General features: G+C 53.1%; 1 protein-coding gene across 7 annotated transcripts in view; it reads left to right on the top strand.

Moving 5' to 3' along the window:
- Positions 1-15,240, top strand: part of DLGAP4 (DLG associated protein 4) — a 61,312-nt gene that overhangs the window by 20,246 nt on the left and 25,826 nt on the right. Inside the window, exons 1-2 of one of the 7 annotated variants that reach the window (XM_041490459.1) lie at positions 1,428-1,679; positions 4,275-4,439. The exons of 5 other annotated variants lie outside the window; for them this stretch is intronic. Coding sequence is in view for 1 of the 2 variants with exons in the window: in XM_041490458.1 (XP_041346392.1) it covers positions 1,649-1,679 (31 nt within the window). In the remaining variant the exon portion in view is untranslated. Of the gene's footprint in view, positions 1-1,427; positions 1,680-4,274; positions 4,440-15,240 lie in introns of those variants that run through there. One more of the 7 variants, XM_041490458.1, reaches the window with a different exon arrangement.

The raw sequence follows: 15,240 nt of genomic DNA, 5'->3' as shown, positions 1-15,240 counted from the left end.
AACTGAAAACAAGTTTCCTTTTTTCCTTGGTAGGCAGCGGAGTGGGGAGGCCCTAGGCTGAGGGGTCCCAAGGCTCAGGGCTGACTCTGTGACCAAATTCTCCTTCAGCCCCATTGTGCTGCTGCTTCCAAGAGCGGAAGCAGCAAATCCGCAGCGATTCTGTTGCTGAATGCCGAGGGCGGCGGCGGCTCGGTCCTGCCTGCGGAGCCGGCAGCACTTGAGCTCAGCGCGCTGTTTCCCACGGCGTTTTGATCGCTCCTTGCTGCAGACCAGCCCTTCTCCGAGCGCTGGGAGCCCAGCGAGCCATCAATAAATCCCAGCACCGAGGAGTGATGGTAGCAGCGAGGGGCCGGGGCAGCACACGTTCTGCTGGCAGGAGCCACGCGGCAACACCGGGGCTCGCACGGCCACGGCCCTGCCCGGGCCCAGCACCACCAGTGCCCGCACCACGCTGGGCTGGCAGGCACCCGCTGCCCGTCTCGGTCAGACGCCACACAGAGCGACTCCGGCCTCGCAGAGTTGACCCCAGCCCCGGTCCAGGGGAGCCTTGTGCTCATCAGCTCCATGTGTCAGCGCAGGATCTGAGGGATAGAGCTGAATGCTGCAGCACCCAGCGTGGCTGTGCCCGGGGCGCAGCCCCGGGTGGCTCTGCCCAGTAGGTTCTTCCCGCAGCCCGCACGCTGTGCCAGCCCTGCTCCCCTCCATACCTCTATCCTCCATCAGCCCTCCTCTGGCAGCCCTAGGGGAGGCACAAAGCACAGCCTCAACACACCGCCCGCACCCTCTGAGCCTCCTCTCCCCATGCCCAGCGGGGCAGAACTCCACCAGCAAATGTGGGACCGGGGAAAACACCCAAAAAGGAAACCTCCTCGTCCCACTTGTTCACTTTCCATGTATTTTCTTCTGCACCGGAGGGTTCCTCTCGGCGATGCTGCAGGAGGTGCGTGGCGGCAGCCCTGCGACCCTGCACCCGCCGCCCACGGGGGTCCCACCACGCCCGCTCCGCGGCTGGAGCGGGGAAAACGGGAGGGCTCTTTCAGCCAAACCCGCGTTTGCGCGTGGGTGGGACCGCGGCCGCCCTGGGGAAGCTGTCACCGCGGCTACCGCGACAAGGAGACAAAGCTCCCGCGTGGGGTGGGAGCGGCGCCCGCTTTGTTCAGCAGCTCTCGGCTCCCCCCGCGGCAGCGGCGCTGAGGCAGCGGCCGCTGCCGCCGCCGCCCGTGTCCCCTCTCGGTAGTGCCGGGGGTCCCGAGGGTCCCCCCGCGTGTCCGGCGGTGCGGAGGGACCCGCGCGGCCGTGGGTGGGCGGCGGGGCGGGCTCGGGGCGGTGCCGGTGCCCGGGCGCGGGGCGGTCCCGGGGCGGGGCGGCGGTTTAATACGCGGCCCCGCCCGGGCGCGCGGCCGGAGCGGCGGGGGGGGGGGGGGCGGAGCGGCGGGCGGGCGCGGTGAGTGCGGTGGCGGATCCGCGCGTCTCCTCCCTTCTCCAGCGGCGGCCGCACGAGCAGCCGGAGCGGCCCCGGACCGCGAGCGGCCCCGCAGGCGGCTCGTCCTCCTCTTCCTCCCCTCCGCGGGACCCAGGCCGGGCCGAGCGCCCTCGCCCCGCGCCCCCCCCGTCTCTCCGGTCCCCTCCGCCCCTCTTTGTGTCTCCCATGGCTTTGTGTCTGGAGCTCCTCAGGCAATGTGAGTGACCGCGCGAGCGGGGGGCCGAGCCGGGCCCTGCATGGCTGCGGGCGGGGGTGCCGCCCCCTCCCTCTCTCCCTCCTTCCCTCGCTGCTGCCGCTGCTCCGCCGCTTGCCGGGCCCGCCGCCCCTTCCGCTTCCCACGCGCGTCCCGGGCCTCCGTGGGAGCGCCGGGGCCGCCCCGCTCGGCTCCGGGCTGGGCTGGGCTGTGGGGGCCGCTTCATCCTCCTCCTCCCCCGCATGTCGCCTGCGCCGCGGGGAGCCGGGCCGGGCGGGGGTGGGCGCTGCCCGCTGCCAGCCCCGCTGTATCAGTCCCGGGGGCCGCGCGGGGTCAGGCCGGTGCCCGGCCCGGTGCTTCAGGCCCTTACGGAGTCTCTGGGTGCCGCCGCAGTGGGGGAAGCGGCCCTTCACAAAATGGGTTCCCCGCCGGGGGACACGGGCCCTTTCTTTGGAGAGGCGTTCGGATTCTTCCTCCCCTGGAGAAGAAAAGGGAATTGTCTGGGCGAGGCACGGAGCTGAAGGCTGACATTTCGCAGCGCAGCGAGCTGGCACCTCCCGGCCAGAGCTGGCTCTGAAAAGTCTCTTTTTTTAGCCTGGGAGAACAGGTCCTGGTTGAAGGTACCTGGTGTGGCAGCCCAGCCTCGAGCCCGCCCTGTGCAGGAGTTGAGGCTGAACCCCTCGGGATTTAATCGCAGGTGCAGCCCGGCTTTAGTGTGCCTTGCAGGATGGCGAGGATGTTATGGTTGGTTGTGAGCAGTCAGTAGATGTAGCTTTTAATTTGTACTCTAGTCTTGATTGAGAGGCTCAAAAAGGAGGATTGTTTGCAGGATGCTGTTGGTAGGGCTAATATTTCTTATTCTGCAAAGACCTTGACCGCAGGTTGTGCAGGAAATGTCTTTGAGATGAGAATGGAATTAGGACCTCTGAATCCTAGTCTGTAGCTTGTCACTTGGGGGAGGAAAAGAAGAAAAGGGAGTTTAAAAAAAAACTCCACAGCATGTGGCATTGAATCCTAAAATAAATTCCAATCATGTGGGATGATAACAAGCCAGATTGCCAAGTCGAGTAAGTTGGCAGACTTGATTCCAGAGGGTCCAAATTACTTTGCTGGTAATTGCTCTTCCAACAGGCATTTGGTGCTGTGAAGTTACATGTTCTTGAAGACGTGGAGAAAATTGTAACTATTGGTCAAATTCAGTCTGTTTGGCTTTCAGATAAGTATTGATGGGTGTCTGCACCCAGATACTTGGAGGAGGGTTATCTGCAGAATTCATCTGTTGTTGGCAGGTGTGGAAAACCTAAAACCTCATCTTTAAGGTGCAAATGCCAAACTGCCGTGTGCTAATTTTCCATCTAGCTTGCTACTTCGTCGCACTTCTGTCATGGCAGTGTAACTTTGGGGTGCAGCTGAGGGCCCCAGGATCTGGGGAAATGCTGGAATGTAACTATTGTGCACTGTGCCAGACTGGAAAGGACGAGGAGACCCTGGGCAGCAAAGGTGATAACGGAAGAACTTGGTTTCTGTGAAATGTGGGTTGTCTGTCCCTAGAGTCCAGTGGGATCTGGCAAAGCGCAGTGTGCTGGGAGCCCCACAGGTCCCTGTGTAGAGATGTGGCCGGTGTCCCAGCACACACTGCCAGCTTGTTTTGCTCACAGCCCTGTGTGTCAGTGGTTGGGTGCTTGATCTGTGTGTGCGATTTGGGTTTGTGGACACTTCTGACTGCTCAGCTCAAGGTTATTCTGCTGCTCCAGCCTGATGCACAGGAGACCTGCTGCTCTGTGAGCGTGTTCCTGGCCGTGTGTGCTGCCAGAGCAAGAGAACTTTGAAAGCTTTTCATGGGTAACTAATGACAGCTCAGCGTTTACAAACGCTGTGTGTCAGTTCTTGTCTCCTGTATGGATTTTCTTGTTGTTTGAGCCCAGACTGGGGTGGTCTGGAGCGAGCTAGTCGCTGGACTGCGTGAAAGTCGCTGTGGCACTTTAATTTTTCTAATAACCCACTTCACGCACACCTGCAGAGGGGAGCCTGCAGAGTCACGGTACAGCAGGGCCTGGTTGTGCCTCTTCAGCTGATACTCTTGCTCTGTGCAACCTGCACAACAGCCTCAGATATTTTTTAATGGATTGAGGAGACATAATTGGATTCAGAGCAGTGCAAGTTACAGGGACATATGTGAGTTGGAAGGATTAAGGCTGTGCAGGCGGGTGGCCTTGTTCAAGAAAAATCCCCTGTAATTTCTGCAGTGAAAAGTTGTCAGTGTGTTTTCTATCAGAGCAGATTTAAAAGGGAGGGGAGCAGTGCTAAGTATGATTGCTGTTTGCTGTGAAAGGCGATTAGAGTTCAGGCGTTGGATAAAGTTCTGTGAGGGCTGGAGCTGGGAATGGTGAATTTGGGTCTCTCCAGAAGTGCTCATGGAAAAAGGAGTTTCTTTCCCTTCTCTCCTAGTCTCCCACCTGGAGAGAAGTGGGGTGCAGTATGACACCAGGATTTAACATAAGCTTTCTTTAAACAGGCAAAAGTTAAACTATTTGCAGATGAGCCAGTTTAGGAGAGGAGAAAATATTCAGAAATTGTCCACTTCAATTTGTCTTGCAGAATTAATTAATTGCTGGCCCTTTGGTGCAGATCAGTGCATTAAGTACCAACTTTCTGTCCCCTGGAGAAGCAAGAGGAAATAACTTCTTCTCTGCCAGGGTCTGGCTGGTGAATGCAAAAGGCAGAATTGAAAAAGTATTTGTGATTTTCACTGAAAACTATGAGGTAAGTGCTCAGATCTATCTGCCCAGATGAGTCTGGTCTCTAATTAAATGGGCAGCATTAGGTAGGGCAGTCCCAGTGTTTACATGGCTCAATGTGGGCTGCTGGTCTGCAGTCACAGAAGGTGACAAGCATTGCTGGGGAACTTAATGGTCCCCCAGGACTGGAGACTGCTCCATTTCTGTAGAGGACAGGGCTGTGGGTTATGCACTGCTAGGCCTCTTCCCAAATTTCTGTACATCTAGGAAGACAGCTGAGTTCTGATTCTCTCCTCCTTAGTATTGTAGTGTGAATTGCCAGTAAAGGCAGAGGGGCACATGCACCTGCTGGGACACAGGCAGGGTACCTGATGCCTGCACAGGTGCTGCAGCATCCTCTAAGCAGACAGTGCATGCAGAACTGGGTTATCCCCTCTGCTCTGCAGGGTCTAGGGGGCTGAAGTTTCTCAGTTTCTCTGGGAACACCAAGAGCATGAAACCAGTCTCTAAGGGGCCTCACCCGAGCCAGGCTGTAGCTTGGTGCATCAGACAGCAGTACTTGAAAAGGATACAGTGAGTATGCATAAGTTTTAAACCTGAGCACTAGTATTTACATCAAGGGTGTGTTGGCAGTCAATCTTGTGTATCCCATTTACTGCTCTTCATTAAAACATCCAGGTTTCACTGCAGTGAAAATCTTTTCATTGTGGTGGAATCTTTTCTGAACCTAGTTCCAAGAGATCAAAGCTTAAGCTGCTGTTTTGTCTCTCCAGTTTGAAGTTTGACCAAGAAACTTGAGTGGTGAATGTTTGAAAGGTAAATTCTTACCTGTGGTGCTGGTCTGTCAGAGCTGGAATTAAAGTGGAGATCAGAAGTCGCTTACGCCTTTCTGCTGATGTGCTGTCATCGTGCAAGGTGATGTTTGATGAAAGCTGAAAGCTATTTAAGAGTTCATAAAAGGGAATTTTTATTACAAGTTGTTTTCATAAGATTAGTCAAACTTCTAAGTATTATTTGTCTTGTTTTGTTTCTATTCTGGGAGTGGTTGAGATCTACCTGAACAGGGCCCAGCCAGGCATCTGCTGTGTGCAGGAGGGATCTCCAAACCTAAACTTCATACCCAGAATGGGCATATCTAGAGCTGCATTGAATTCAAAGTTAAAATGGGGCAGTTAAAGCATGGATGCTGCACCTCCCTTAGGCCTTACACATAAGCCAGGTACCTGTATCTGAAGCCAGAGGTGTCCCAAAGGCTGCTGTGGAATTGTCCCCGAGGGAGTGCCCGGCCCCTGCTGCAGGCCCTCGCTGGGAGCCATGTCCGTGCTTGGCTGCCAGCCTGGTCAGCGCTGCTCTGTGGAGAACAGCGTGTGCAGGACAGGTCATGGGCCTGCCAGGGTTCTCAGGTCACTGGAGTGGCTGCTTTGTTGGGAGCCCTCCTTTTCCTTGTTTGAACCCTGAGGCTTTTCAGTCCCTCATCGTGCCCCAAACATGGGGTTACAACATTTCTGTGCAGGAACTCTTCCAGGCTTTGGTGCGCTCTGTTGAGCAGCTGCCAGTCTGTGCTGCCACTCCAGCAGCAGGCCCAGACTGGGAATTCTGGCCTCTCAGCACTGGTGCTCTGAGCACAGCAAGCTCCCTGGCAGTGCAGGACTGCTGTAATGTCCAGCCTTGTACTGCCTGGGCTAGTGCTTTCCTGGGGAGAAGGTGGCTTTGGGGAGGAATGGAGCTGGAAAACTTCTCCCAGTGCCTGAAACGGTGTTTAGTCTGATCCCTTGGAAGTATAAGGGTGTTGGGCAGTGCTTGCACCTCCTGAGCTCCTGGTTCTGGACAAAGCAGCTACTTTATTTCCAAAGTATTGGGTTTTAGTGATGCTTAGGTTTGCAGCGTACCAAGCGCCAGGCCTTGAGCAGGGAATCCTGGATGCTGGGAAGCAGAGCCCTGCTCACCAGCAGCCTGTTGCCTTGGCCACGGTGCTGCTGCTGTTGGCCTTTGTTCTTGGCACAGGTTCAGTGTCAGCGTTGCTGTCACCCTGCAATCTCCTCGCTGCTGCATGACCAGCAGTGTGGTGCCACACATTAACTTTTATCACTGCTCCTTTGAGGGCCCTGTTGGAGATGAATGCTGCAGAGCACCCAGGTGCTGAGAGGATGCTGCCAGAGCAGCCCTCCAGGCCCTGCTCCTTCCCAGGAGCTGTTCTCACACGAGTCGAGCACTGAACCAGGCTGGCTGGGGGAATGCTTTGGGGAGGGCAGACAAAAGGCCTGATGGAGCTGCAGCTGCTGCTCGCTGTCACAGCCGTGTGAGGGTTTGCTGAACGCGCAGCTCTGACAGTCACACGTTCCCTCTGACCCACCGGGGCCCTGTGTGCACCCCAGCCAGAAGGGATCCCTGCATTTTGGGTATTCATCTGTGGGATGCTTTAATTCTTCTTTGTAGTGCATCCAGGACTGATGAAATGTGCAGGCTTAAGAGATAAAAGGGGGAATGTCTTGAGTGACATCCTCAGGGCAGCAGGGCAGGGGCCAAGGACCAGCCTCTGCTCCAGGCAGCCAGCAACACGATGAGAGTACACTATCCTTAAGCTGTATAGGTTGGACATTAGGAGGAATTTCTTCACAGAAAGGGTGTCAGGCACTGGCCCAGGGACATGGTGGAGTCCCCGAACCTGGAGTGTCCAGGGAAGGACTGGATGTGGCACTCAGTGCTCTGGTCCGGTGACAAGGTGAGGAGCGGTCACAGATTGGACTCGGTGGTCTCAGAGGTGTTTCCCAGCCCAAGTGATTCAGTGACACCAGGAGGCGGCTGGGCCTCGGGAGCCGTGAGCTGGAGCTGGGAGCTGCCCAGTGCCTGCTTGCAAGATGGGCCCAGAGCGAATTTCCCACGGCTGCACAGACGGCACAGGAGCGGTGTGCTGCTCCGGGGATCGCAACGGGAGCGGGCGGGGCGGCCCCATGCGCTGAGGCCGGGGGGTGTCCCGGGGCCGGGGGCGGCTCCCGCTCGGCCCCGGGCGCTGCCTGCCCTGCCCTGCCCGCCGCCGGGCGCGCTTTGCGGCCGCCGCGCTTTGCAGCAGGGCCGTAGGGCGAGGTGAGCGCCGGCCGGGCCGGGCCGCGCCGCTGCTGAGGGGCTGCCCGCAGGGCCCGGGACACAGCGGGAGCGGGGCCGGGCCGGCTCCGAGTGCCGCTCCCAGAGCGCCCTTGCTGTGTCAGTGTGCAGGGACACAGCCCCAGGCTGTCACCCCCGTTGTCAGGGAAGGGAATGGGGCACCCTGCGCAGCTGGGGGGGGGGCTCAGCCTGGGGAGAAGGGGGCTCAGCCGTGGTTTAGTTGACAGAATGATGTTCGGTCACAGGCTGCACTCAGCCTCAGAGGTCTTTTCCAATCTCCTTGATTCTGTACCACAGTGTGCGGTCCAGGGAGGATGGAGGCACTGTCCTTTCCCCCGTCCAGGCTGTGCTCAGTCCCAGAGATAGCAGTGCCCGCTGGCACCGTCCGCAGTGCCCAGCACGCGTGGGCCGGGTGCCCTGAGCTCACTGTGGCACAGCAAAGCAGAGCCCGGGCTAGGGAGGCTGCCTGAATGGAGCAGAACCAGGCCAGCCATCGCTGCTGGTGGCAGCAGGAACTTTGAAGCACTGTTTGCCTCCTCCTGGCAGCGCTATTTGTGCACTTACCTTTGATTTATATTTTTTTTTGAACGGCTCTGAATATCTTGGGTGTTGAGGGAGGCAGCTCTAAAAATAACTTTAGAGGCTGGTTATTTCCAAAGTAATTTTTTCTGCCTCTGCCTGTTTCTTTCCCTTCTGTAGCTGATGGCTTTTTCTACTGCTGCAAGGCATGGTTCACACAGAAAATCATGTTTTCTGCTCTGTGCTAGTTCTTGCTCTATTAGCAAACATGCTCTGGGTGTGGGTGATGGTGTGTGCAGGCAGCAAGTGCATGTGATTGCAGATCTAGGTGCAGGAGCTGGTAAAGCAGGAGCACAGGGTCCAGAATGTACTAAAACACAAACCTTTTGAAGGGTCTCCACCATTTGGAAATTGGAGCCACTCAGGTGCAGCTCTGCAGAAGCTGTGTGCCAAAAGGTGTCTCCTCTTTGAACCAGCCGTGTTCAGAGGTGACAGTATTGAGGAAGTCTCATTGTCCCATTTCTCAGACGTGTGCCACAGAATGGCTCATTTTTAATGGTGAATCCCAGCAAGAACCCCAGTCACTGTTAACTCAAGTTCTGCTGCTGCATGTGAAATAACCTCACCTGACAGATGCAGGGGCTGGTACAAGGGTTATGTACAAAGACTCTCACTTTAGGATTAGGACCAAAAAACACTTCTGCAGAGGTTGTTGAGGGCACCTGTTAAATCTAATTTATCCTAATTCTTATGGTGTGATGCTTTTCAGCATCTTTTTTTTTCTAAGGCGACTCAGTTTTGGGCAGCTGTGCCTCTTATCACAGAGCAGCCGCCAAGCAGATTGCTGCCCTGCCTCCACATGCCATGAGTGTGCCAGTACCAGGGATCTGTGTGCTCTGCCTGCCCTGGCAGCATTGCATGCCTCGCTTTCCCATGGAATTGCAGGAGAGGAGCACAACTGGGCTGCTCTCAGGAGCTGTGGGAGACAGCGTTACCTGCGGAGGTTTAACCTCCAGTGTGCAGAGTTGCTGTGCTCCAGTGGCTTTGTTGGCTGCTGCTCTCCTTGCTCCAGGTGCCCTGACTTTGTGCTGTGCCTCACACCTTCAAGCTTCCTTTCTTGGGAAGTTTGTGCTCAGCTTGTTCCTGCCTGCTGCAGCTTTTAGGCTGGACTGAGAAAAGAAAAATCTGGTGAGTGTACGGCATGTCCCTGGCGTTTAATGGGCTGAATTCAAGGCCACAGTGGAGGTGCCTCAGGCTGAGAACCTGACTGCGGAACACTCCAAGCAGCTCTCTGGGGAATTCCCAGAGCTGCGTGTTGCTTCTGACCTCTCTGGAGCAATGGAGCAGCTGTCTCATCTGTGGGACTGCAGCAAACGCTTCCTGATCAACCTGCACCATAGGATGGGAAGTGCAGATCAGCTGGAGTCAGACTTGGCACTGTCATGGTGCTACTGGCTCTGGCTGAGATGGCTCCTGTGTGTCTCTCAGTTGGAGGTTGAAAACAAATCAGAATAGATACTCAGAGGGTCCAGATCTTGTTCATGTCATCCATTCCAAACCCCGGGTGTGCTTCATCCCTGAGGGTGGAGCCTTAGCTGGTGTGAGTCACTGTGCATTGGCGGCCTGGGGTTGGATTCTTTTGTATGTGCCCCCGCACACGTGTGTGCTAATTGTGGAGGCTGAAAGGCACCTCAGCTTGGGTGCTCTGCTCGAGCTCAAGAGCTGAGCAGCCTCCTGAGCGTGTGAGCAGGCTCCAGTGGAGAGGAAAACTCAACACGAGGGGAGATGAAAAGCGATCTCTTGGATCCAGGCTGTGCTCAGCATTCTGTGGACCTGGGAATGCAGCTAGTGCTATCATGGGTTTGCTGGTCTGGAAGGGATTTTACATATAGAAATGGTTTGGGGCTCACCTAGCGAGCTAAAAGCAAGCTTTTTGTTGTTACAACCGTGTCTTTTTTATAACAGCTTCTCGTATTTCTGCTAATTACTATGGTTCCAGCCACAAAAGAGCTTTCTTGTTCTAATTGGCCTCCTCCTGTTTCAATTCAGTTGTGTTGCTGTGTCACCATGGAGACAGTCGTGACGTCATGAGATGTAGCATCACTGAAAAGTGGCTGGGAGGCAGTAGCTCATGTTCCCCCTCACCCCATCCACCCCAGTAATCAATAGCTGGAGCAGAAAGGAGAACAGCTCAATAGGCTTCAGGGAAGATACAGAGCTTTGAAATGAGCCTGAATTACAGATGTGATTTTAAGGCTGTTACCAGAGTGGTGGTGGCAGAAAAGATCTCATATACCCCCTTCTCAAAACTGTCTCCATTTCCTCGTATGTTGTTGAGCTCACTTAAATTAATGCCAGGAAGCCCCAGATGTCCAGCAGTTGCTGTTGTCAAATGCTTGTGGTGCTAAAAACCCAGGCACCCACTGGGTCACATCCTGGGCATAGTGGTGCTGGGCTGGGGGACAGGTACACCGAGCTGTGTCAGCTCTGGCATCAGTCAGAAAAGCTGGTGTTTCACCAGGATGGGACTTGGAAGAGCTTTTTTTGGGGGCTTCCTGCCTTTCCAGCACTCCTGAGACAGCTGTCTCCTCTGTGGAAAGCACCCAGTGGGGTGAGCTGGGTTATGAGACCAGGAGAGCCAGCACTGTCTGTGTGAGCTCAGCAGAGGCAGGGATTTAGCAGAGAACTGGGCTTATTTCTACTGTGGCTTAATTCTACTCTGCCAAAACCATGGGAACTTCCTGTTTCCTGAAATACCATGGTTTGTCACCAAAACACTGTGAGGATGTATTCTGCCCTGTACAGTCCTTGCTGTGCATTTGTCTTCAGCTTTATCGTGTTTTAATTGTTTTGTAAGGAGTCTAGTTGAGAGCATGGCACAGTGTACTCGATCCTCTGCCTTGAGCTGTAATAGCCTACTCAAATATTAACTAACTTCCTCCTGATTAATGGGAGGCAGGGTGGTGTCAGTGCCTGGCCTGGCAAGCAGGGAGCTGATGCTTTCCAGTTATTTCTTGTTTTTGATAGAGGGCTTTGTCATACCCATCACAGAAGCTTGTTACCTGTAACTGTTCTGTTTGTAATGTTTGATATTGGGGGATGGATGAGCAGATTTCTTCTGTTTGTGGGGTGTGTCTGGGTGAGATTGGGGTGCTGTGTGCTGGTCCCACTGCTCAGCAGGGACCTGTGCATGGCACCTTGCACAGTTTGGCTGGAGCTGCTCCGGGTTGTCATCTCTCAGGGTTGACACTTCCTTGGCAAGTGTATCAGCTCCCTTGAGCTTTGCTTGCTTTAAGCAGCCTTGTATTCAGGCAAAAAGGACAAATTCCTGTCATGTGGAAGCTCAAACAAGTTGACTTTTTCAGTGTGAGAAATTTTTGGCTGTTTTCCTAAAAAGATCAGAACTGTTTTCCAGCAGTTCTGCTGACAGACTCATATTTTTTTTTCCCCCCAAATTTTTCTTCTGGGTTGCTGGGTATTCAGGATTAAGGGCTACAACAGCTCTTAGCATGAAGACAAAGGTTTTCTTCACCTTGTCTCTTCCCTTGAAACATTTGGTATGCATCCTGTTTAGGGGCAAAATGACTGAAAGGCCAGTTGCATTTGAATCATGTTAATTTATAGTGCTGCTGTTTTTAAAGTAGCTCCTATCTGGCTAAAGATGCTAAAATCTGCTTTTTAACCAGCATTGCTTAAAAAAAAACAGAGGGTAGGAGATGTTTTCATTCTCTCCTGACACTGGTCACATCTGTCCTGGTGGCTGCAAGGCCATTCCAAGGCTACTTGACTCTGACTTCCAGCACTCAGGTTACTCTAGAGGAGAAAATAACTGCATGAAGGTCTGGGATTGACGCTGTTTATGGCTGCATTGGGCAGACAGAGGCTGTTCAGGAAAGGAGTTAAAACCTCATCTACAAACTGTGCATGGTTTGTAGGTTTAGCTATATTGTAGCACGTTTTCCAATTTCAGTGTATGTAGAGAACTACATCCATGAGGAAGGGTGATGAACTTTCCCTTAATACAGCAAAACAACTATTTCCCAAGTATTTGGAGATTTCCATGAAAGGCTATGAGTTGCTTGCTTCCTGGAAGAGTAGGTTGCTTCTGTCCTTACTCATGGACTTGTCTAAACAGTTAACCTCATCAAATTCCTTAATTACATGAGCAAGTCTCTGAAATTTTTTATTCCCTCAGAATAGGACTGTGTAGAGTTCCTTATCCCCTAAATTTGAGCCCTAGAGGATTAGCTGTTATCTGCTTTTCCTTGCAGGGCTGCACAGACCCCCCTGGGCTGCAGTGCAAGTGTTTTACCCTTGCAAATGCATTGGGTGATGTCCTTTCCCCTGTGCCAAACCCCTTCCCTCAGGACCTGCAGGTTCCTCAAACCCCTCCAGTGAGCTCAGTTGGCCTCTGAAAAAGGAAAAGATGGAAAACCTGAGGTGCCAACCAAGACAGGCTGAGTGCTTGAGGATGGGAACAGAATCATAAAACCTAATATTCTGCGAATTAATGTGGTGTTCTGCTGAGTTTTCTGAACATCAGACCTGTATTCAAACAACTTTTAAAATATGTCTTTGTAGAAGAGAGTCACCTACAGGGTGGTAAACAGTGTCCAGACTTAAAAGGGAGGAGTGAGTGTACACTGACAATGTTTAGAGAGTAAATGCAAAAATATGCAAGATAAAGGGAAATGGTGTTCTTGCCTGAAAGATAAAGTAGTGAAAATTGCTACAAGTCTCTCTGGGCATCTTCCCAACACTGAAGTTTCCTTCATTCTTGCAGCAGGAGCTGGTTCAGGGTTGTGACACAGAGTGCTTGTTCAGATTGCCAGTCAAGAGATTGCTTGTCTCCAGGACCTGGCTTGCAGCAGGCATCAAATTGTTGTGTGTGATCTCTGATAAAGGCTGTGAAACCAGAACTGCCTGATCCTGTTGCAGCCATGGCCTTGTGTACTCATATACAGGTGATGGCTCCTACAAGCATCACCCAGAGATGGAGGTTAACAAATATGGATTTGTGCTCAAAGCAAGCTGAAGGAGAGGCTGCAGAGCTGGCAGATGAGTAGAAAAGTGAAGTTACTGAATGTGTGGAAGCCTCAGGTTCCCATCTGGGCAAGCTGCCACACAGAGCAGGATTTTTCCCTTGGTGTCTTTTTTGCCTCTTGGTAACTGGTCAGTGAGTGGTAAAAGAAAGTCCTTCCTGCTGCTTTGGAGAAAAATGTGTTTGCTCTTTGCATTCTCTGTGCTTCTCTAAGCCCTCAGCAGAGGGAAGATAGCTCAGTGAGCCAAGGTACCTGTGCCTGAGCTCTTTATACTCATTGAACTCTGTGTACTAATGTGGGGTGAGCCCAGAGTGGGCAAGGGTGGCTCTTGGTTGCTTTTCAGTCTTAAAGATATCCTTGTCCAGCCCGTGACAAACTTCAGGCTGTGAATCACTTGTGTGTCAGTAATATTTCCATATTTTAGGCAGACTTGCTGCGCTGTGTGTTGTGCAACACTGTGAGAAACTTTGGAGCTCGGAGGGAAGCACAGCTGGCAGCACTGTCAGACACCTCTGAGCTCCTGGTGCTGAAAGCTGAGCTGACAGTTTAACTCTTTTTGGGCTGACTGGTGCTTAATCCTCTTGGCAGGATTGCCAGAAACTTGGGAATGGCTGGTAAACTGGGAAGCCTGCACACCTGGCCACAGAGACAGGGCAGCCTGGGCTAGTGGAAGGCGTCCCTGCCTGTGGCAGGGGAGTGGGACTGGATGACCTTTAAGGTTCCTTCCAGCCAGATCTTTGAGATTCTGAGTAAACTCCAGAAGCCGTAACCTATGCTTACCCTGTGCCCAGGTTTTCCAAGTCCTTTGAGGTTTTCCTGGAGAGGAAATGTATTCAGGAGGAGGCTGGTCTGTGCTGGTTTGAGAATACCTGTGTGTGCTGTGCTGCACTGTGGGCACACCTGAGCACAGCTGTTCTGCACATTCTCTCTGTGCTCTTGGCTTCAGGTTACCAGCAGATTTCTTTATTTGAAGGAGTGGTGGCTGATATTCAATTGGCCTCCTGTGCTGAGGTTCTCTGAGCCATCCATCTGTGTACCACAGCTGATTCCTGCCAGACCTAGCCCTGCTCTTGGACCATGGTACTTCTGGCTGCCTAGATTTGGAGCTGGCCTTGTGTAACACATCGAGGTCCAGTGCACAGGCTTGGAAGGCTGCCAGTGGAGTTCTCTTGCTGGGAAGCACTGACTGCAGTTCTGAGCTCTTGGTTGCTGTTTTCCTCCATCTCTAAGTGGGGAAGGTCAGAGTTGGGGTTTTCAAGTAGCTACAGTCAGAATTGTAGGAAGGAAATAGTCCAGCAGAGAGCTGCTGAAGGGGGAACTCTGCATGTTCTGCAGTGCATCTTGTACATATGGGAGCTCTGGTCTCTGCACAGTTTCTGCATGTTCCAGTAACTAAAAACTGAAGGTAGAACTCCTTTTTCCTCTTGCAGATGAGATTTATGAATAAACTTCTTAGCTGGCTTTATGGTGAACTCTGACTGATAAGACAAGCAGGCGAATTTCCGTAGTAAGGAGTTTCTAATTGGGAGGTCTGATTTTTCTAGTATTGATAAAGCACAGTGCTTAACACCTCTAAACTGCTTCCTGGTATCCTGTTAGGCACCAAAGCATGAAAATCTGGGCCCATGTTCTCACATGGGAAATGACTTTTCAAGGGGTGTGATTCCAACTCTGCACCTGCTCCTCAGAGTGCAGATGCTTTGTGGTGTGTGCTGGTGTTGTGGTTGTTTTGGTCTTGAGGGGCAGCAGGTGCGTGTTGCCCCCTTGGTGGGCTGCACAGAGATCCTCACAGTACTTACTGGCTGGAAGGGGAGCAGGGATGGATCATCTTAATGGAGGGAAACCTACAATTAGTAGTGGTTTGGGAATTACTGAGGTGTGCTCTCTCTCCAGAGTTCCAGGTTGAGTCTTTTTGTTTGCTCAGTTTGTCTTCTTGTTCCCTGGTACCTTCAGGGAACCATCAGGTCAACATCCCTCATCCAGGGGGCTGCCAGTGGGCCATGGCAGGACAAAGTCTGACTGAAACCTGCCACAGCCAGACTGAGAGCTTTCACACTGCAGAAGCAATTATTGTTCCTTGGCATTGCTCTTTGAACTTTATGGCTCATACACCTAACAGTAACTAAGGATTGTTCTGACCCTTACAGAGAATATACAGTGTAT

This window comes from Pyrgilauda ruficollis, unplaced genomic scaffold, assembly GCF_017590135.1.
Source record: "Pyrgilauda ruficollis isolate IOZ18807 unplaced genomic scaffold, ASM1759013v1 scaffold123, whole genome shotgun sequence".
In the NCBI taxonomy this organism is placed as follows: domain Eukaryota; kingdom Metazoa; phylum Chordata; class Aves; order Passeriformes; family Passeridae; genus Pyrgilauda; species Pyrgilauda ruficollis.
Note: the sequence above shows the minus strand (reverse complement) of the source record. Positions and strands in the feature narration are given on the sequence as shown.